The sequence below is a fragment of the Eschrichtius robustus genome, chromosome 16 (assembly GCF_028021215.1).
Source record: "Eschrichtius robustus isolate mEscRob2 chromosome 16, mEscRob2.pri, whole genome shotgun sequence".
Lineage (NCBI taxonomy): Eukaryota > Metazoa > Chordata > Mammalia > Artiodactyla > Eschrichtiidae > Eschrichtius > Eschrichtius robustus.
Window position 1 is genome coordinate 51567849 of NC_090839.1, and position 23370 is coordinate 51591218.

A 23370-nucleotide genomic window follows, 5' to 3' on the forward strand; every position below is an offset into this window, starting at 1 on the left:
CAGCTAAATTCAAATAAGACAAGATGAGCTGCCATTTTAAGTTCATCAGACTAGCAAAAATGGGGGAAATCATATGTAATGTCTACTGTAATTTTGGTGTATTTCCTCCTGGTTTTTAAAAATGTGCATTAAATAAGATAGATTTGTGATCAAATTTAGCCTTGCCTGTCACCTTCCCCTTCCTCCTGTCAGTGGCCAGATCTCACCCAGGTGGTTGAGAGGCCCTATCCCAGGAGAGACATGTGCATTCTTCCACTGAGGCTTCTTGACCTACTTTCCCTTTGCTCCCTTGTCAGGTCCTACAGGGCTGTGCTACACAGCTAAGAATCTGCTGAGTCACCTTGCTGGTCTTCATTTTCCCATCTTTCTCCATAGGTCAAAGGTCACTAGGGAAGCAGGATCAAGGAGACCCATTTGCTTGAGAGTTCCAAAAGGTAAGTGTTTAACCCAGGTACCTTTCAAAAAGAAAGACTCACAGAGGGAGGTCTTCACAGACATTCACTCAGACCCAAAAGCCAACAACTGTGAGCTGCACCCCATCCTCTCCCTTCCTCTTCTGTGTACCTGTTACATGGCTAAATTAAAATGTGCATGGCGTGGGCGTGAGGAGCAGGTTAAAATGGCAGCAGGGGCTGCTTCCCTTAAGCTGGTTCATTTCATCTTGAATGTTAGAGATCAAAAATGTCTAAAGGGAGGACTTCCCTGGTGGAGCAGTGGTTGAGAGTCCACCTGCCAATGCAGGGGACACAGGTTTGCTCTCTGGTCCGGGAAGATCCCACATGCCATGGAGCAGCTAAGCCCATGCACCACAACTACTGATCCTCCGGTCTAGAGCCTGCGAGCCACAGCTACTGAAGCCCACATGCCTAGAGCCTGTGCTCCACAACGAGAAGCCACCGCAATGAGAAGCCCGCGCACCATAACGAAGAGTGGCCTCCGCTTGCCGCAACTAGAGAAAGCCCGTGCGCAGCAACGAAGACCCAACGCAGCCAACAATAAATAAATAAATAAATATATATATATATTTTAAAAATGTCTATAGGGGATGCTCGAGGTCCAAACGCCAAGTCCAAGTGCCCAGGAACTTGTTACCTTTAATGTTTCAGGAACAGAGTCTCTTGAAGTGGTCTAAGCAGGAAGGTGCATGCTTTCCATTCTGGGGTTCTGTTTGGGTGCATCAGCCAGCCAAGGAATGCAGATTTTTCATGAATTGGCACAGCAGCAGTAGGAGTGCTGCTTCCTCAGGGCGCAGCCCTCGCCTCATTTGGTTTTACCTCCCCCACATTAATACCCTTATTTAGAAAGGTTGACACATCACTATAACTACCTCTGAAAACTGTATCTGGCCAAAGGCACCAGTCCAATTTCAGATTCTTGCCAAACTGGAGATAATTTATTTTCGTTGAATGCAGTATCTTCCTCATGAAAGCATACAGCTCTTATAAGAAATTGAGAATATAGTTTTTGGGTTGCGGGGCGGTATTCCCTTGCCCTTCTTTTCCCCAATGCCAACCTCACAAAATCTGGTGCCACGTGCCCTGTGATTTTGTCATGGGAGATGAATCAGTTAATTAACACACTGCTCCTCACGGTACACTTGGAAACAGGTTCAGTTTCCTTTGGTTCTTGCCAGAGATGCTTATGAACATACCTAGTGCTGGTGCTTTCCCCGATACATCTCATTACAGGCTCTAAATGGAGCCTATAATGTTAAGTGCACCTCGCCTGAGGCCTGGCAGCTCACCGGCTCCTATCCAGCATGTCTCCGCTTTCATGCCTGCTTCAAGGTTCCCATGTTGCTGCCTGGCGCCCTGTGTCCCCACTGACGATAGTGACATCTAGAGAAACAGATGTCAGTTGTCAAAGACAGCCGCAGTGCTTGGGAGGCTTGACTGTACACTGGTGATGAACACTGGATATCCTACGGGGAAAAAAGCCCTTGTCATAGATTTAAAAAAAGGTCTCAGTGTTTGGCCACGCGTTCCTTCGGTCATAAGTTTCATTTTCAGGGCCCTTCCACACTCAGGTGGTGGCTGCTCTTGCTGCCGCAGGTCAACGCCTGGACTTCTCCGCGCGGCGGGCGTCTGCGGAGGGCGCCACTTGCACTTCCCCCGCCCCATTAGGATCGTGTTTGCTGCTTATCAATTTGTGGGAGCGCTTTACACTTGCAGGACTCAGTCCATCCGTCCCGTGCGTGGGTCGATGACGTCACGCCCGGGCCCACAGCCTCCGAGAACACCCGCCTCTTGCTCCCAAACGTCGGTACACGACGAGGGACCGAAGACCCCAAAACCGCGCAGCCGCGCCGGCGCCTGCCTTTAAAGCAAGGCGGCGAGGGGCGGGGCCAGCGTGCGGCGCGACGTGCTGACGTCAGGCCGAACGGAGGGCGGGGCGAGGGCGGTGGCGTGCGCTCCGGTACCTCGGGTGCCTTCTTGTCGTCCGCCTAGGCTGCATCCCCCTCAGCGTCCACCTCCGCGTCGTCGTCCTCATCAGGGTCTTCCTCCTCCTCCTCAGGGTCCCCTCCTCGGCGTCCCCCTCCTCGGCGTCCTCTCCCCTCCCTCCCCCTCGACTTCCCTCGGCCGCCCGCCGCCGCCATGGGCCCGCGCCCGCCGCGCCGCCGGGCCGAGGACAGCTGAGGCGCGGCGCGAAGATGGGCGAGGGCGGAGCAGGGCCCGAGCGCCAGCCCGAGCAGTCCGGGCGCCCCGCGCGCGCCCGCCCGCGCCGCCGCGGGGATGCCCGCGCCCGCCGCCGCGCCTTGAGCGCCTTTGTCTGCCGCCCGCGCCGCCCGCCGCACCACTGGCCTCGCGGGCCCGCGCCGCGGCTGGGGGCGCGCCCATGAAGATGGACCCGGGCTGGCCGGCCTCCCCAGCGGGCGGCCCGGGCCCCGACCCAGAGCCCGGTGGGCCCGGAGCGCCCGCCGCCCCTGCCCCGCGCCCTGGGCTCGGCCCTCAGGACCTCGCGGCCGGCGCGGATGCTGGGCGAGCTCCGGGGCGGGAGCGGCGGCCGCAGCGCTCGAGCCGGGACCCCGACCCCGACCCGCCGCTGCCGGAACTCGGTCCGCTCTTTTCCTGGACGACGGAGCCGGAGGGTGACGGCCCCCCGCACAGCGCGTCTGTCCGCGCGCAGGACTTCAGCCGCAGCCATCACCTGAGGGGCGAGGTCGACTTCTTTCCTTCCTTCGCGTCCCCCGCGGTGGGCGAGCCGGCCCTGGAGCTGGGTCCCGGGGACCCGGACCGGCCCTCGGACTTTAGCCAGACCCGCCCCCTAACGAGCGAGCCCGCGGGGTGTCCGGAGGACGGCCCCCGCCTCCGAGCCGTATTCGATGCCCTGGACGGGGATGGGGACGGCTTCGTCCGCATCGAAGACTTCGTCCAGTTCGCCACCGTCTACGGGGCAGAACAGGTAACTCGCAGCGTGGCAGCCGGGCCCCGCGCGGTGGTCGCGGAGTGCAGGTCCCGCGTTCTCTTTTGATTCATTTCTGCTCTCACCTCTGGTTGAATTTCGCTGAAGCACCTCTTCCCCCTTTAAAGAGGTTCTATTCCCGGGAGTCAGTTTCTTTCCCTGCCATCCCAAGCCACACAAGCTGATCTTTCCTAACTTGAGAGGAGCTCCTGGCGTGGGGACATGCCCCTAGGCTGCCGGATAAAAGTACCCCCTGGATGGAGAAGTGCCAGCGGTTCCCCCAACTGAGGGCCCAGGTCTGGTTTGGCTGAAGTAATTCACTTCTTCGGTCTGCAAAGGCCAGGCTGCACTTGGACGCTTAAGATCATGTTAATCTATTTTGAGCGTAGTTACTTTACTGTGTATGTTTGGCTGTTTTAGGTAGATTCGTTGTTGGGGAGACAGTGAACGTGAAAAACGGTCATTTCCATACCTTCTCTGCGGAAGAAGGGATGAACCCCAGCGGGAGGGGAATGAGCCTAAGAGCACAGTGGTGAATACAAACTCGAGCAGAACTCCATCAGGGCCATCTCCACTCTTGTAGGACAGGTGAGGTGCTGGACAGGTGACGGGAATGCACAGGGCAGTGTGGCAGGAGTCCTGTGCAGCTCCCAGGGCTGCGGCTGCTCTGGGAGAAGGTGGGCCTCAAGATCCAGGCCTTCCCCCATCTCAGCACTTATGAAAGTTTATGTGGAGACAGCAGCAAGGCTGTGTATGTTCTGCTGTTAACCCAAATAGACATCAAATAGGTTACTGGTGTTCATTTTTAAATATTTTACTTAGTAGTGGGAAATCACAAAAGGTTGATCTGCTAGTTTCTGTATTTTATTGACTTTTCATACATGTGGGTATTTGTTAAGTGGGTGTTCAGGTACATATGCATGTTTAAGCCAAGAGATAAAATTGACATCCTGCTATTTAGGGTGTCTGCCATAACCTTAAGAACCTTTATAAAGGATCTGTGTGCCCCCTGAGTATTCACAGTGTCCATTGAGCTGTCATGTAAAGAACTGGGTCGTCCTGAGTCAGGGCTGCTTGTTGAGTTTTCAGCGTGGGCATGTCCCTGTGGGCATCCTGAATGTTGGCGTCTAGGTCAGTGTGAGCTCCTGTTTAGCTCTGGGTTGAAGACATTGCTCAGGACAGGTCTTCCATCTCTTAGTGTAATGGGCAGAGAGAGAGATATGTGACTGACAGTTTCCTGTATGGTTAGTATGGATTGTGATTGCTGGTCTAAGTTTTTTTTTTTTTTTTTAATAAATTTTAAAATATTTTATTTATTTTTGGCTGCGTTGGGGCTTTGTTGCTGCACGCGGGCTTTCTCTAGTTGTGGTGAGCGGGGGCTACTCTTCGTTGCAGTGTGCATGCTTCTCATTGCAGTGGCTTCTCTTGTTGGGGAGCATGGGCTCTAGGCACATGGGCTTCAGTAGTTGCAGCACGTGGGCTCAGCAGTTGTGGCTCGTGGGCTCTAGAGCACAGGCTCAGTAGTTGTGGCGCACAGGGTTAGTTGCTCCACAGTGTGTGGGATATTCCCGGACCAGGGATTGAACCTGTGTCCCCTGAATTGGCAGGTGGATTCTTAACCACTGCGCCACCAGGGAAGTCCTGGTCTAAGTTTTTTTGATGCTTTTCCTTCTTGCCCCTCGGCTGGAGAGCACCTTGGGTATCCTTGGTTGTTTCTCATTAGTGTGATGTGTCTTCTCTGCAAACATTCCCTTCCTCATTACACCAATCAAGAATGTTAGGAAAGTGGCACATTTGTTCTTCTTTTTTATTTATTTATTTATTCATTTATGGCTGTGTTGGGTCTTCGTTTCTGTGCAAGGGCTTTCTCTAGTTGCGGCAAGTGGGGACCACTCTTCATCGCGGTGCGCGAGCCTCTCATTATCGCGGCCTCTCTTGTTGCGGAGCACAGACTCCAGATGCGCAGGCTCAGTAATTGTGCCTCACGGGCCTAGTTGCTCCGCGGCATGTGGGATCTTCCCAGACCAGGGCTCGAACCCGTGTCCCCTGCGTTGGCAGGCAGATTCTCAACCACTGTGCCATCAAGGAAGCCCTATTTGTTTTTCTTTACCATAATCTGACTCTTAATAGAGTGCCTTATAGCTTATATGAGGCTCATTTATGTTTTCACTGGATTATCAACCTTTCTCTGAGGTGGTAGGAGGCAGAAGGGATTCATCCCACTTTACAGATAAGAAACTGGAGGCCCAGAAAGGTTAAGTTACTTTCCAAGGCCTCACAGATTGTCAATGCAATAACAGGGACTACACCTAGATCTTCTGGGCTCATAATGTTTAGGTGGCTCTCAACTTCCTAGGTTTGGTGCTCCTAAATAATCCCACAAAGTTTCATCTTATTGACTTTCATAAAACCATTTTCATTTGAGAACCACCTTTTGTTGTATCATTCTTACTGATCACAGTGGGAAAAAATTTGGGTTGTTATTTGGGGCTGAGCTTTTTCTAAATACAAAGTAGAAGTGAGTCAACATTCTTTGCTCTGGTAGCCCCTGGTGGAATTTTAAGTTTGGGGGTAAGGCCAGGATGACTCAGGATTTGGTGGGGATGGGCAAGTGAGGGAGATCTCCTGTGGCATTGCCCCTTCCGTCTGCTCTCCCAGACTTCTCAGGAAGAAGCAGTGTTGGATGTGATCTAAGTACTGGACTTGGACAGGCTTCCTGGGATGGTGGAGGAGAGCTCTTGTTTTGGAGCAGATAATTAACAGTGTAGCAAAAGGTTAATTTTTGTGTCTGTGTAAGCTTTGCTAGCCTTTATTATGACTCAGTCTTGCTTTTCCAAGTCCAATGTCAGAATACATTATAGAGGAGCAAAGAGAAGAAGTATTCCTTGATAGTGAAATAATTTAGAGAAAAGTGAAGAATTCTACCTCATGATAAATATTTTTAATTTTTTAAAATAAAAAGTATTGAACATACATAAGAGTAGAGAGCATAGCCTAGTGAAACACTCTACCTGCCCCCAAGCCATTGCACAGTTTCCGAAGTCTTGGTTCATTTGTGAACTCCCTACTCCCCACCCCCAGATTACTTTTGAAGCACATACCTGACATATCATTTTACCCATAAATATTTCAGTATATATCTCTAAAAGATAAGAATTCTTTTTTAAACATTTATGATTTTTTTTTAACTGTAGGAACAGTTTGGATAAGCTGGATAACAGCAATAAAGACCGTAAGTTGCTGTACTTTTCCACCTTGAGATTTCAAAATACTGAGTTCATGAGTCTTTTAGGCCGGTCACATTACTGTCCTTGATGATTGCAACTCAATTATCTTGATTATTGTCAAATTTTCAAAGGTAGCACTTTCAGTATCTTTTATGTAATCTGTTTATGAAGGAAGTGTTTTAAATTATTTAAGTGGATTATCTGAATTTTTAATAGAAGCAGTTCCCATTCATAATACAGGCGGCTTTTGTGTCCCTCTTTCTTTAGCAATGTCATGGTGTGTTTGGCTCTCATTACCTCATCTGGTGATAGATCAGGTGTGGTGTAATAGAACACAGTGTTGGCAGGAATTGAAAGGGGAAAGAAGACTACAGCGGAGCTTTCTGGTTGTATTTTCTTGACCAGGAATTTATAGTCACATGTGCCCAGGCACTAGTTCTGAAGTTGCAATAGGTTATCTTTAAGGCCTTGACTATCTATGAAGATTCCTCATTGACGTGACCCCTTCGTACTGAGAGGACTGATGCTTTTGTAGTCATCACCAACTTATCATAAAGCAGAAATTGTAAAATAAACTGTGAGAGTATTGTGAGAAAGGATTCATTTCTTTTGGTGTTATTTTTCAAAGGAATTAATTATAATTGTAAAGATTATTTTCACAGTATAACACTCACTTAAGCATTTACATTTTAACAGTCACGGGTCCTTTCCAGAGAGCCCTGCACGTTGGAGCTGTGAATGCCCTTCAGTAACCTTGTGGGCCCTGTCCGTCTTCCTCAGCACTTGCAAAAGGAGGCTGCTGGAGGAGGTGTCAATGCACAGAAGGTCTCCCTGCTTTTCATTCCTTTCCATTCCTCTGCTGGTGGGCAGTTGGAACTCCCTGGGGACGTTTGGCCGCACCTTTTAGTTGCTTCAGTTTCCTTTCCAGTTTCTGTCCTAGTCTTGGGTTTGCATGTGTGTGTGAGAGAGAATGAGTGTGCGTGCGGGAGCAGGTGCACATGAGAGCTGGCGGTGTGTGTGTGTCTGGGTCTGTGTGTCGGAGGAATTGCTAAAAGGCAGATGACGTTCCTTTCTGTGCTTGGATCCCAGGCAATTTTGTTAGTGTCTTAAAAAATGCCTTTTTCATAGTATAAAAGTAACACATGCTTATTATTTTTAAAAACTGGAAAATACAGAGTGTTATAAAATATAAAACAAAAAATGACCAATAATCCCACTATCACAAGAAAAGCACCATTAGCATTTTTGTGCATTTCCTTCCAGACTTTTTTGTATACACACACACATAACTGTATAGAAGTACACAATTGAGGTCATATTGGGTAGAAGCTGAATTATTTTTATAGATGTTTATTGTTTATTTTCTATTATTATTTTTAAATGTTTATTTATTTATTTATTTATTTATTTGGCTGTTCCGGGTCTTAGTTGTGGCATGGGGGACCTTCATTTCAGCATGTGGGATCTTTTAGTTGCAGTGTGCAGAATCTTCAGTTGCAGCATGCGAACTGTTAGTTGCGGTATGTGGGATCTAGTTCCCTGCCCAGGGATCGAGCCCGGGCCCCCTGCACTGGGAGCACGGAGTCTTAGCCACTGGACCACCAGGGAAGTCCCAGATGTTCATTGTTTAAAAAAATAAAAGTAAGTAACACCAGTAAGCAAAATATAAAAATAAGAATCACCTATAATCCACCATCCAGAGATAACTATTTAAGTATTTAATGTGTAAATTAAAATATATGTAATAATGCTTCATTGTCCAAAAGTGGTATAATTCCATGTCTGTTGTTTTGAACCTGCTTTTTGACCTGTTTTTTAAAATTGAAGATCTCAGATGTATACATTTGTCCCTCTGTATGGAGGGTAGGATTGGTTTCAGGACTTACCCTCCTTGGATACCAAAATCCATGGATGCTCTAGTTGCTTATACATAATGGTGTGATATTTGCATATAACCTATACACATCCTCCCGTATACTTTATTATTTTTTGTTCTATAATATTTTTTATTGAAACATTGTTGATTTACAATGTTCTGTTGATTTTTTTGGTTTTGTTTTGTTTTATAATTTTTTCCTCCTATATGCTTTAAATCATCTTGTTTGTTTTTTTTTTTAAATTATTATTTATTTATTTTTTTGGGGGGGCTGTGTTGGGTCTTCGTTTCTGTGCGAGGGCTTCCTCTAGTTGCGACAAGTGGGGGCCACTCTTCATCGCGGTGCGTGGACCTCTCACTATCGTGGCCTCTCTTGTTGCGGAGCACAGGCTCCAGACGCGCAGGCTCAGTAGTTGTGGCTCACGGGCTTAGTTGCTCCGTGGCATGTGGGATCTTCCCAGACCAGGGCTTGAACCCGTGTCCCCTGCATTAGCAGTAAGATTCTCAACCACTGCACCACCAGGGAAGCCCCTCATCTCTGCTTTACTTATAATGTTTAATACAATGTAAATGCTACATAAACAGTTATAAATACAGTGTGAATGCTATGTAAATAGTTGACAGCAGGTGACAAGTTCAAGTTTTGCTTTTTGGAACTTTCTGGAATTTCTTTCCCCCAATTTTTTTTTTTTTTGGCCACTCTGCGCAGCATGTGGGATCTTAGTTCCCCGACCAGGTATTGAACCCATACCCCCAGCAGTGGAAGTGCAGGGTCTTAACTTAACTTCCCTGGACCACCAGGGAAGTCCCCCCAGCCCCAGCCCCCAAAATGTTTTTGATCCTTGGTTGAATCCGTGGATGTGGAACCCACAGATACGGAGGGCCAGCTGTACTTTAATGGAAGCCTAAGGCTTACTTGTCCTCAGGGAGATTCAGAGTCATGTGGGATTATTCCAGTGTAGGATCTAACATTTAGGAAGAATTAAATTCCATGTGGAGTACACGGACCACATTGTAAAGGGCACCAAGTTAGGGGTTGCTTCCTTTTCAAACACTTATTTCTTTAAATTCTGGGCACAGCGTCTAAACATTAATTATAATCGAAATATCAGACAAAAGGGTTAGGCACCCACTGAAGACTGTTTAGGTGGCCATTGAAAGTACTTTCATGATAATTGCAAAGTCTCCAGAGTAGCCTAGATTATCACTTCTGATATAAGTGAATAGTCGTATATAAATTCATTGTATGTATACCACAATTTTAACTGGGTAAAAGTTATCCATGTGAAAATAAAAGTCTTAAAGGAAGTATTAAAAATTATTTTTCGGGGCTTCCCTGGTGGCGCAGTGGTTACAAATCTGCCTGCCAGTGCGGGGGACACGGGTTCAAGCCCTGGTCTGGGAAGATCCCACATGCTGCGGAGCAACTAGGCCCGTGCGCCACAACTACTGAGCCTGTGCTTTAGGGCCCGTGAGCCACAACTACTGAGCCCGTGTGCTACAACTACTGAAGCCCATGTGCTGCAGCTACTGAAGCTTGTGTGCCTAGAGCCCGTGCTCCGCAACAAGGGAGTCCACTGCAATGAGAAGCCCGTGCATCACAAGGAAGAGTAGCCCCCACTTGCCGCAACTAGAGAAAGCCCGCGCGCAGCAACGAAGACCCAGTGCAGCCAAAAATAAATAAATAAAAATAAATAAATGTATTTTAAAAAAATATTTTTCGTTGTGTGGGTGCATGTGGTGGAAATGGGGTGGTTTTATTTGAAGTATTGGCCAAATTCTCTATTATGTTACTCATTTTATTTATTTTGAAAAGTAGTGCCTGTACATATACCATAAATTTCAAACAGTATAAAAAGGAATCTAGTAAAAAATTTCATTGTCATTTTTAGAAATAAAAAATGTAAATAAACCCGAAAGACAAAATATTTACATGTTTTACTTTGACTCTGTTAAGGTATTAGATCAATATACAAAATACATCTAAGGAAACTCAGATTTTCTAGTAAACTTAAAAACTGCATAGAACGTTGAATTAGCATGTTCAGATGCTTATTGAAGATGGAATTTTAATTTTAAAAATTTATTTTATTTATTTTTAAAATGTATTTATTTATTTTTGGCTAAGTTGGGTCTTCGTTGCTGCGCGTGGGCTTTCTCTAGTAGTGGTGAGCGGGGGCCACTCCCCGTTGTGGCGCGCAGGCCTCTCATTGCGGTGGCTTCTCTTGATGCGGAGCACGGGCTCTAGGTGCGCGGGCCTCAGTAGCTGTGGCTCATGGGCTCGAGAGCGCAGACTCAGTAGTTGTGGCACGCAGACTCAGTAGTTGTGGCTCACGGACCCAGTTGCTCCACGGCACGTGGGATCTTCCCAGACCAGGGCTCGAACCCGTGTCCTCTGCATTGGCAGGCAGATTCTGAACCACTGCGCCACCAAGGAAGCCCTTTAATTTTTATTGATATTTGGAGAAATGCGTATGAAAATGCCTGTAATTCTTGAAGGTTGGCATTGAGCTTTCATCAGCATCTAACATAAGTAAGTAAGAACTTCCTGGTGAAAAGAATTGCAGTGATTGCATTGGAAGTTTCAAAAGCTTTTGAGATTAGTCGATTAGTGTAAATGGATTCAGTATCATGGTTAGGGAGAAAAAGAAATTTTTTCAGTAGGTACATTTTGTTTCTTCTGTCTAAATATTTAATACTTGTTTTTGGCAAGTTGGTATTACTCTGGTTACAATCTTGTGGTGGTGTGTTTTTCGTAAGTTTCAAAACCAGAGCTAATGTTGAGCCAGTGTCCTGTCTGTGCTGATGGATCAGCTGTCCTGGCTCCTTGTCTGTAAACCTCTTGCTGGGCAAGCTGAACCTTGGGCTGAGAGCAGCAAGCCTGGAATGGGTGCTGCCCCCTTTCAGCAGGGACATATTGTGGGCAAGGTGTCCTGGATGGCTGCTCTAAATATGAGACAGAGGGCCAATAACATTTTAGTATTATTAGCTGTAAGTTACAGGAAGCACTGTCACGATGCATATTAAGTTCTTTTGCATACAGTGTCTGTATGTCTATTACTTGGGATTTCTAAAATCCCAGGTATTTTTAGCTATTTTCTTGAAGTCCCAGCTATTTTTTAAAGACCCATGTCTTCAGAAGGATTTAAGGGTATATAACTCCTGTAATTCTAGTTTGTTAAATGACCTACTTTGCTTTTTCTTTTGTTGGATAATTTTTAAAAGCATTTACAAAAGTTTTAGAGCCTTCTGTGCCCACAGGTAAATAGTCCTGCTGTAGTCAGAAGTAAGCTTGCCTGTTCATATCCCTGTTCTGAACTAGGGCTCCATGGTGTTGGGACCTCACCCAACCTCACCTCATCCATGGTGTGGATGTCAGAGGCTTTCATGATCCATTGTTCTTTTTTATTTCACATACTTTATTCTGATTTTTCTTTAAGCGAGTTTAACCAGCTTAAAGCCTGAAACTCCGGTTATGAATGATGTGGTGGCACCTGTTGGCTGAGTGTGTTGGCAGGTGGTTTATGTGTTTGGACCAGAGGCATTGTTCAGGACTGTAAAGGCCTTTATTGCCATAAATCACTGGGTCAGTAAACAGAACAGTGGCTTAGCATTTTACTGTCACTAGCAATCCAGGGATGTTTTATAAACCTTTTTGTTTAGATTAAGCTTCTTGCCAGTGAACTGATCAATCATATATATTTTAATTATTTAATTTTGAATTTTTTAATTAAAATTTTTTATTGAAGTATAGTTGATTAACAATGTGTTAATTTCTTCTGTACAGCAAAGTGACTCAGTTTTGTGTATATATTTACATTCTTTTTCATATTCTTTTCAATTATGGTTTGTCACAGGATATTGAATATAGTTCCCTGTGCCATGCAGTAGGACCTTGTTGTTTATATATTTGTCAAGTTAATTGGTAATTTTGGGCTTCCCTGGTGGCGCAGTGGATAGGAGTCCGCCTGCCAATGCAGGGGACATGGGTTCGATCCCTGGTCCGGGAAGATCCCACATGCCGCAGAGCAGCTAGGCCCGTGCACCACAACTACTGAGCCTGCGCTCTAGAGCCCGAATGCCACAACTACCGAAGCCCGCGTGCTTAAAGCCTGTGCTCTGCAACAAGAGAAGCCCCCACTCCCCGCAACTAGAGAAAGCCTGCGTGCAGCGACGAAGACCCAACGCAGCCAAAAAAAATTTTTTTTAAATGGTAATTTTTATTTTACTCATAGATTGCTTGAGCCACAATAAAAGTAAATAAAAATTTACACTGATTAGAGAGATTAGCATTTCCTTTGAAAGCCTACTAAAGTACCTTTAAAAACTTCAACCAGTGAGAATATTTTTCTCACTTGACAAACAGATGAGGATGGTTCGAAGGTGTGAGTTGCGGGAGAGATCTGAGCAGAGGATGGCTGGCCTCCTGGCTCTGCCAGAGTTGATGGCTGGCTCTGTGTCAGGTCCATCCTGGACTTCCTGACCACGCCCGCACAGGAACACAGGTCTTCATGTGGGAGAAGCGGGAAGCACAGCCAGCCCAGGACACCTCTTTGGCCCCAGTGTTCTGGAGTAGGAGCTCTCAATAAAATTTTTTAAAAACATGTGAATCACAGATAAAAGGCTGATATAAAAACTCTTAAAAGTCAAAAGGAAAAGAGACCAAAGGTGATAGAAAAATGAACAAAAGATACGAAGACATTCCACAGAAGAAGATACACAAATGGCCCTTAAATATATGAAAAGATGCTCAGCTTCACTTATGATAAAAGAAATGCGAATTAAAATCGCTGGGATAGCATTTCTCACTCTTGGCATATATGTAAAAGCTTGAACACATTCTTTTGGTGAGGCTTTGGGAAACAGGCACGCTCTCGTATTGCTGTGGGAGTGCAGGGTGGTACAGTCCTCTTGGAGGGGAGCTTGGCAGTATCTGTGCGTGCATTTGCCCTCAACTTCACAGTCCCACTTCCAGTCATTTACCCTGAAGATGTACCTCCCCAGGTGCAAAACAGCGGATGCACGGGGTTATTCACTGCAGCATTATTTGTGATATAAAAATGGAAACAACCTAGATGTCCACCCAGGATGAGTGAACCAAGGTACATCAACTTAACTGAGAACTGTGCAGCTGCAAAAATAAAAGAGGAAGATCCCTATGAACTGGTAGAGAGTTATTTCTAAGATGTATTACGTGAAAAAAGAAAGTATTGATACAAATTAATATGCATACTATGCGGTAGGAAAGAATGGGTGCTTATAGGAGGCCTGCTAGAGTAAACAATGGGGATAGAAAGTAGAATGGTGGGTGCCTGGGGAGGGGGATTAGTGTTTGATAGGTAGAGTTTCAGTTGAGGAAGATGAAAAAGTGCCAGATGGATAATCGTGATGGTTGTACAACAGTGTGAATGTACTTAATGCCACAGAGCTGTATACTTAAAAATGGTTAATTTACCCCAGTTTAAAAAAGAAAAAGAGAAAAAAAAAAAGATCTGAGGTCCAGAACACTGAGTGATGGACTTCAGTCTTCAGTTCAGAGGAGGAGGAACTGACGGGAAGAAGAAGGACCCTCCTGACCCCCAGAGCAGGCTCTTCTCACCTACCCTCTCAGCCTCTAATCTGATCCTCAACCCATCCGAGGTTTCCATAGTCAGAGGCTCCAGGACAGGGCCTGACTGAAAAGAAAAAAAGGGAGAAAGAATGTGAAATAAGAAAGAAGAGGAAGTAAGAATATGTGTATATTGTAAATCAAGTATACTTCAATAGAAAAAATTTTTGACTATATATATTGCTTCTCTTAGCAAAAAGAAACATAGGAAGGATAGACTAGAAACTAATTAAAATAACTTATCCAAGTAGGTGGGGGCAAGGGGTAAGGGATCTGGATGGGAGTGAAACTTATCCGAGTATGCCTTTTTCTTGAGGAACTTATAGTAGGTACAGCAGCACCATAAAGCCTTTTTAAAATTTTATTTATTTATTTATTTATGGCTGTGTTGGGTCTTCGTTTCTGCGCGAGGGCTTTCTCTAGTTGTGGCAAGCGGGGGCCACTCTTCATCGCGGTGCGCGGGCCTCTCACTATCGCGGCCTCTCGTTGCGGAGCACAGGCTCCAGACACGCAGGCTCAGTAATTGTGGCTCACGGGCCCAGTTGCTCTGCGGCATGTGGGATCCTCCCAGACCAGGGCTCGAACCTGTGTCCCCTGCATTGGCAGGCAGACTCTCAACCACTGCGCCACCAGGGAAACCCCCCTGAGTATGCCTTTTTATATAATTTTGACTTTTTAAACCATGCAGATATTCTGCATATTCAAAAACTAAAACAACAATGATAGAAAAAAAGACTAATATTGAATTCAAATAGAAACAGGTGAACCTAGAAGTATATTGAATTAATAACATAACCACATAAGAAAGAGTAATTCCAATCACACACACAGTACTCTGTATTCCTTTAGTGGGATATATTCAGAAGAAAAAAAAGAACTACAGAGAAATATACTACAGAGTAGGTTTGTTGTTGATAGATCAGAGTAGTAGTTCTGAAGTGACTTTGGCTGTATTTTAGGATAAAATGAGCACATGTACTGGTGTTGGGAACCAGGGTTCTCTGGGAGGAAAGAGATGAAATGTGAAGAAGAGGTGAGGAAGGACCCTGCTGTCTGGTGATTTAAATCGGAGGTATGAGTATGAATACATGATTAACAAACATTCCTAACCCTGTTTTCTGAGAGGGTCTAGGGGCAATGATACCCCAGTAGCACTGAGTACACCTAGTCCCCAGATCTTGGTTGCCAAATACCATTTTCCACTAAAGGGATCAGAGATCCTTGGAGAAATGACGTATTCCAGGTTCTGGGCAGGGAAAATTCAATGTGAGCCTGGATTATCTTGTATCAGAAAGCAAGGAAGTGTTCAAAAATTGATGGGGACATGTCAAAAAAAAAAGCAGCTTGAATGGGTTCCTAATGGGCAAATCTGGGGCATTTTGAGCACAAAAAAGGATAACGATCATGGATACGTTGAATTAAAAAAGTCCATGGCACAGAGAGTAAAAATCACTCATAGTGATACTCCAAAGGGGGTGCATGGGGCTTCTTATAGACAAATGCCAGTTAAGGTAGAAAGTGGGAAAGATTTAGACAATCAGTATTTTGCAACCACCAAGGTAATAATTGATTCAGGCAAGGATCATCAGTGGTTGTCAAAAAACGTGGTTCAAACATTTTGTTGGCGGCAGGGACGGCAGGATACTCACACAGTCTAAAGTGTCTTTCCAGTGATGATTGATTACAAAGGGAAAAGATCTCTTTACGTTGGAGAAGTCTGGTGGCTTCCGCCTTGAGCACGTGATCAAACTCAGACTCCCCAGTAGTGGACAGACTATGCCCCTCCATGGGATGCAGTGGGAGGGACAACATTCTTGCCAAAAATGTTTGACCTGAGACAAGTAATGAGAAAAAAATCAGACACATGCTGTAGGGCATCTACAAGACAGCTGCTTGGACTCCTCAAATATGAGTGTTGTGGGACTTCCCTGGTGGTCCAGTGGATAAGACCCTGCACTCCCAATGCAGGGGGCCCAGGTTCGATCCCTGGTCGGGGAACTAGATCCCACATACATGCCACATTAAGAAGTCCGCATGCCGCAACTAAAGATGCTGAGTGCTGCAACTAAGACCTGGTGCAGGGCTTCCCTGGTGGCACAGTGGTTAAGAATCCACCTGCCAGTGCAGGGGACACGGGTTCAATCCCTGGTCCGGGAAGATCCCGCATGCCGCGGAGCAACTAAGCCCATATGCCACATCTACTGAGTCTGTGCTCTAGAGCCAGTGAGCCACAACTACTGAAGCCCATGCGCCTAGAGGCCGTGCTCCGCAACAAGAGAAGCCACCACAATGAGAAGCCCGCACACAGCACAAAGACCAGTGCAGCCAAAAATAAATAAATAAATAAATAAATAAATAAATAAATAACGACCTGGTGCAGCCTAAATAAATAAATAATAAATATTAAAAAACCCCTCATATAATAAAACATCAGTGTCGTAAAAAGGGTCGGACACGTAGATTGAAGAAGACTAAAGAATCATGACCACTAAGGCCTGGCCCTTGACTGGATGCTGGATTAAAAGAAAACAAAACAAAACTACAAAGGCCATTATTGGGATGGTTGGGAAATTTTGAGTATAGATGGAACACTTGATAATAACAGTGTTAAATTCCTTGTGGGTCATAATACTGTTGTCATTATGTAGGGGTGTCTTGTTCCTAGGAAATACATGCTGGAAGGGTTAGAGAGGTATCAGGACGTCTGTGGTTTACTTTCAGCATTCCCACAGAAAAAGCACGTGTGTGGAAAGAGACTTATAGCAAATGTGGAAAGACGTTAGTCATTGCTGACTCTAGGGGAGGGATGTAGGTGTTTCTTGTGTTCCTCGAACTTTTTCAGTGAGCTTGACGTATTTAAAAATAAAAAGGAAAAATACAATATGGGAAGTTCATTGATGTAATCTACACTACATCTTGTATGGAATGTTAGGTTGTGTGGCTTTTATCAATCTTAAAAACAGCCAACAAAAAGAAACAAAAACTCCTTTATTCCCAAACAAGTGAAAGGAATGTTACACCTATGCACCCAGGTTTTCCTTCTTATTGACTCAGTGCCCCGTCTAGCATTGTTGGTTCATCAAGTACACAGGGTATGCCATGACCCCTCTCTTTGACACAGGGGTTGAAATGGGAAATTAAAACTCCTCTTAAACTAGGAATAGCTATGTGATAAAACCATATTCTTATTTATCAGGAGATTCTGCTTCCCCAAGGGGCGTGAATATCTTGTTCAGCCCACAGGCTCACTGAGAAGGGAATTTAGAGAGAGCCCCTTTCCTCTCTCTGGTGACAGTACTCAAATGGGATAAACCCATACTTGAACAAATGTATGAAAGGACCTTAGAAATGCTTAGGGACCTAAAAATAACTTATTGTTTCAGGGCAACTTCATGTATTTTATGCTTTGTGTTTTGTCATGAAAATGGCTGGGTGCTGCTGTGGAGCGTGTACATACACATACCTTGAGTGTGTATGGCGGGTGTTGCACATTGCGGTCCTGAGGTTCGTTCACTGTGGGTTTTAGGTATCAACAGAGTGCAGCAAAATGGACTTGTGTGGGGTTGGTTTAAGCCACAAAGATCCTGTTGTCACTGCTAGTGATGTAGAAAGCCTTTAAAGATGGTAGAGTATATATTGTGACCTTTGGGTGATGGGCAGGAGACTCCTTGTGTATGTAGGTTGTCAATGCCTTAGACCACTGATTCATCAACTTTTTGTCTCAGACCCCTGTACATTGTTCAGTGTCGTTGAATACCAAAGAGACTTTGTTTATTTGGGTTATTTCTGTTGCTCTCTGCTGTATTAGAAAGTAAAACTAAAAACATTTAAAGTATCTTTTTTTTTTTTTTTTTTTGCTGTGTGGTGCGGCATGTGGGATCTTACTTCCCGGATCAGGGATCGAACCTGTGCCCCCTGCTTTGGGATCGTGGAGTCTTAACCAGTGGACCACCAGGGAAGTCCCTAAAGTATCTTTTTATTAATTCATTAAAAAATAATCTATCACATGTTAACATTAATGGCGTTTTTTTGAAAAATAACTGCTTTCTAAAATAGAGGAGTGGTGTTATTTTACATTTTGGCAAGTGTCTTAAATGTCTGGCTTGATTGACGAGAGCTGGTTTCTTTAATAACTGCTTCTGCAAGCGATCTGTTGTGTCATGTAGCCTCTGGAAAACTCCACGGTACATTCGGGAGAAAGTGTGATGAAAGAAGGCAAAGGACGTCTTAGGATGTTATGGAACTAGCGTTGATCTTGCAGACCCTCCTTCCTCAGACACTAGGGTCCCCTGGGGTCCCTGGACCACTGGTTGGTTGAGAACAGCTGCCTTACACTCCTGAAGTGGCTGAGTTGTGGCTTGATCTCACATGTTTACACGCATCCGAATCACCTGTAGATCCCGTAAACACTGGCTGCTGGTCCGCCCCAGAGTGTCTAATTGATTTGGTCTGAGTGGGGCCTGTTTCCTTGGCACAGTTCCTGGCGATGTTGCTGCCCCTGGTCCTGAGGTCATGTTTGGAGAGCCACTGTCCCAGAGAGTTTTGAAAATGTTTGCATCTCTTTAAAGTCCATGCTCCCCAGTCATATTTTAACATCCCTCTTTTCCTCACTGCTGTATTTATCTGGACATTAATTTCACCAGTGTTTACTTGGGGCCCACTCTGCCGGCCCCTCAGGAGGCCTCCGGGCTGCCCTCTGCCCTCTCTGCTTTGTCTGGTAGAAGAGCACAGACAAGAAGCCAGGACCCCGGTGGAGAAGTCTATCCACCTTGGCCCGTTCTTCCTGACGTGTCCCTGCTACTCTCTCACTTCAGCTTGCTACGTGTGTTTGGTAATTACTTTATATTCTTTCTTTCTTTTTTAAAAATTATTTATTTATTTATTTATTTATTTATTTATGGCTGTGTTGGGTCTTCGTTGCTGCATGCAGGCTTTCTCTAATTGCGGCAAGGGGGGGCTACTCTTCGTTGCGGTGCGCGGGCTTCTTATGGCTTCTCATTGCGGAGCACAAGCTCTAGGTGCGTGGGCTTCAGTAGTTGTGGCACGCAGGCTCGGTAGTTGTGGCTCATGGGCTCTAGAACGCGGGCTCTAGAACGCAGGCTCTGTATTTGTGGCGCACGGGCTTAGTTGCTCTGCGGCATGTGGGATCTTCCTGGACCAGGGCTCGAACCCGTGTCCCCTGCATTGGCAGGCGGATTCTCAACCACTGTGCCACCAGGGAAGTCCTATTTTATTTTTTTCTTAATTTATTTACTTGGCTGTGCGGGTGGGCTCCTTAGTTGCTGCAGGCGGGCTCCTTAGTTGCGGTATGCGAACTCTTAGTTGTGGCATGCATGTGGGATCTAGTTCCCCGACCAGGGATCGAACCCAGCCCCTGTGCATTGGGAGCATGGAGTTTTATACACTGCGCCACCAGGGAAGTCCCTACTTATTTTAATTTTACGTTTCCGTTTGATTTTTTGTCACGTGTATAGTTTAAAAAGTCAAATAGTGTACCACACGTCATATGACGAAAGTAGCTGCACTCTCCTGACTGCCACCTCCCACTCCCAGGCTCCTGGCTGTTTCCTCTGTTGGTGTTTTCCTCCAATTTTAGGTACTTTCTATTGACTTTTTCCTGTGGAAGGTACACCCACGTATTTCCCTTCCGTCTCCTCCATTCTTTCAACACGGTTAATCCCAGTCTTGGCTAAGTAGGCATTCTGAGTTTGTCTTATTTTGACCACAGATATCTTTGATGGCTGACCCGTTTAGTGTGCTGTGATTACACTTCCTTTCTAATACAGCCTTTTGCTTTTCCTGGAGTTAGTGATCACATTATGTTTCCCTTTGCTCAGTTTTCTGCATACCTGTCAGTAGTTCTTTCTAGCCTGTCTGCCGGGGTCTGACTGTTCTGCTTGTACCCTGGGGCTCCAGCGGGGCTCACCTCCCACCTCTAGGAGTACCTGTGGTTGCATCTCCTAAGTCGGCCTCCCTGCCGGGGCTTCCCTGTTAGACCCTCTACCAGGCTTTCCTTTTCAGGTATGACGCCTAGTGCTGGGTCGTCCGGCATCCCCTCTGTGCGCTTACATCTCTCTGTTCTCTGCTCTAAGCAACTTCCTGCTTGTCTGTTCCTGTGCATCTTCTGGAACCTTGGGGCCTTGCCTCTGGAGTTGTGTTTTCCTGGACTTCGAGAGGGAGTGGAGAGAAGCTCCCGTGTTCTGCATTTAGCTCCGTTTTGGCCCTTCTCTCTCCTCAGCGTCCCAGACATGCATTTGTCAGGACAGGCTTAGGCATCTGCCTGCAGGCTTTTCTGTCTGTTCCACCGTAATCCTGTGACCCAGGCAGAGCAGGACTTGTCAGTGTCCCCTGGCTGGGGGGACAGGACCAGATGCAGGCTCTGCTACCCTTTTCCATTGTCCCCCAAATGTTATCTGCAGGAAATCTGGGTCAACAGATGATTTGATTTAGCCTTTCTCGTCTGTATTTCACATGTGTGTGAAAGTTTTCATATTTTGACAAAATCCACAAACATGAACTTAGGTTGTTTAACCTTAGAATATTCCATTATGTTGCTGTGCTGTGATTGGTCAGCATTTATTTTTTCCAGTGTTTCTTTCCTAGGAGTAATGCTGCTGTACCCCCAGCTACACGGGTCACTTTTCATGTACCTAAGTCCTAAGCAAGAGCTAATTTTTGTGATGGGGAAATGGAGGTTATTGCCTTGTGCTTGGAGTCGTAGATATACGGAAGAGTTTTACTCAGGCTTTTTTGGCATTTCAGAGCTTTTCTGTGGGAGCCGAAGTAGGTACTAAAGAGAGGAGACAGAAAGCCCTTGGCTGTGCTTCTGGAAATACCTCAGCTGCTCAGCGAGGGCTTCCTGTTACTGGCTCTGAAATGCAGTCCCTGGAGAACCTGCAGGCAGTGCTCCCTGCCCACAGGTCCTTCTCTTCCCGGTTTGCAGGAGCTCAGCCCTGGACGGTGCTGGGAGTGTGACCCCAGGGCGCCAGCACTGAGGGAACTGAGCCCAGGGCACTAGGAGTCCTTTGTGCTGTAGCACGTGGCCTCTGGATGTAGTGTTCTTTCATGTTTGGGGCCCCTATTTTTCCATGTATAAGGTGGATGTTATATGTGTTCAAGGGCACAAAACCGTCAGAGGGACCTGGGTGTGGCTTCAGGCTCGGGCACCTGCCATTCATTCACTCAGCACCTGTGTGCAGTGGCGTCTGTGAGCACCTTCCCCATCCAGGCGGTGCCGTGGGTGCGGGGACGTGGGGACATGGTGGTGAGGAGGGCTGGCCCGCTTCCTGCCCTCCTCAGGACGTGGGACAGGTCGTCCCCAGGAGCTGCAAGCTGATACAAGTGCCGCGCAGGAGAAGCAGAGTGTTTGAGGTTGTGTAACAGGGAATCCAGCCTAGTTGGGAATGTTTCCCTCAGGGAAGTCGGTTTATTCTTGTTTATTCTTCTTCTTTTTTTTTTTTTTTTGAGGTAACTCTTGAGCCTACATACTGAGGCTGAGTGGAATTAGTGAAGCAAAGGGTCGAGAGGAAGAGCACTCCAGGTGGAGGCACAGCCTGTGGAGAGGCCTGAGTGGGAGGAAAGAGGGCGCTTGAGGGGGATGAGGAGCCGCGGGGGCAGAGGAGGCGCTGGGCCAGGCCTAGCAGGGGATTTGGTCTTTAGTCCTAGGGCGGGTTGAAGGCGCCGAGGAGTTTAAGTAGAGAAGGGTCGGAAATGAGACTAACTCTTCCAGAAGATGGTTTGTTTGGAGAGGACAGGGGTGGATGGGGAGACCCGACAGGAGGCCGGTGAAGGGTTCGGCCAAGGCTGGTGACCGCTTGGACTAGGTGGTGCTCAAGGGGATGGAGCGGGGGGAGGCTAGAAGGGACCCCGGGGGGCAGTAATGGTCCCATCCTGTGGCCGAATAGGTGTGGGCGGGATGGAGGGCGTAGGCCTGGGTCTGGGGGGCATTTCCATGGATGTCCAGTGCTCTCTGGCCTGGAGCTCAGAGACCAGTCTGGGCTGGACGTAGAATCTGAGAGGTCAGTATGTAGAAGGACTCAGCAGCACATAACACAGCCAGGCTCCAAGAATGAAGAAAGTGCGTCCTCTCAACACCGGACAAGCCTCCGGCGGGTGACCCTTGACAGCATCCTGAGATCCTGTCCGTCTGGGCTGCAGCAGCCGGGTCCCTGTGTTTCTGTCTAAGGAACTCTCCCCCAGTCTTCCCAAGGCCCAATGGACCCCCTCCCCTTTGTTGGCCAGTTTGCTTGTAGGCACTCCCCGGGCTGGTCCCTGCAAGTAGGGTCCCTGGACTGGCAGCAGGGCCCAGAGGCTTGTTAGGGACACAGCATTCACTCTGCAGGGTGAGGCATGTGAGAACCACTGGTTGACCAGTCAGGACCACTCTGCTGGCCTGGCTCCAGGCAGCCTTGCTTGCTGGGCCTCCCCTGCACTAACAGGCCATTCCTTGCCTCTAGCATTCTCTGTTCCCCTTTCCCCACTTTGCTTTTCCCCTTAGCACTTGAACCATCTAGCAAAGTCCATGTTTTACTTATGCTGCTATTTGTCATCTCTGTCTCCATTCCCACCTGCCCACCATGAACGTGCCTGGTGGGCCTCCCAGATATTTGCAGACACACATGGATGAAGGAAGGAAGACCTGGACAGGATGGGGGTCTGTCAGCAAGGACAAGGGGCAGTGGTGTGGGCGACCAGCTGTGGCCGATGGTGTCCAGCTGGAGTCACCAGTGAAGCCTCTGGAAAACACGAATGTTGAGGCCCCTGGGGGATGGAGAACGCAGAGGGGGCTGAGGAAGGGGGTGTGAGGGCCAAAGGCTGGCGGCCCTGGCAAGATACTCACCTGCTCCAGGCCTCTGTCCAAGTGAGGGTCCTGGCAGTGCCTGGTTCACAGGTGCTTGTGAGCAGTGAATAAGGCAGGTGTGGTGCTGACACGGGTTGGGGGGTACTCTGAGTGACTGAGGGCTCACTGTGTGCAGAGCTGTGTTCTCTAGATTTTAATTCCCTTTGGGACGCCCTAGAGGAACTTTAAAAAGCTGCATGTATATTTATGGCTTGTGGCTCAAGGGCCCTGGGGCGGTGTGTGGTTACCTGAAAGGTGTGCAGGAAGCTAGTGCTGGCCTTTTAGGGGGAGTTGCCAAAAGAAATTAGGAACACATTTCCTGCCTTCTAGGAATTAATGGTTTGGGGGCTGTTTGAAATTGGGTAGGAAGAGTAAATACTTTTCTTTTAAAGGGAGGCTCTGTTTCTTGTCTGTGGTT

General features: G+C 46.9%; 1 protein-coding gene across 4 annotated transcripts in view; it reads left to right on the plus strand.

The window, feature by feature from the left end:
• The first annotated feature begins 2801 nt into the window (after positions 1-2801).
• RAB11FIP3 (RAB11 family interacting protein 3) overlaps positions 2802-23370 on the plus strand; it is an 80571-nt gene continuing 60002 nt past the window's right edge. For 2 of the 4 annotated variants that reach the window (XM_068524994.1, XM_068524996.1), the window contains exon 1: positions 2802-3402. In XM_068524994.1, coding sequence (XP_068381095.1) covers positions 2836-3402 — 567 coding nt within the window. In that variant the 5' untranslated portion in view covers positions 2802-2835. The remainder of the gene's footprint in view (positions 3403-23370) is intronic. The other 2 variants (XM_068524993.1, XM_068524995.1) reach the window with 2 other exon arrangements.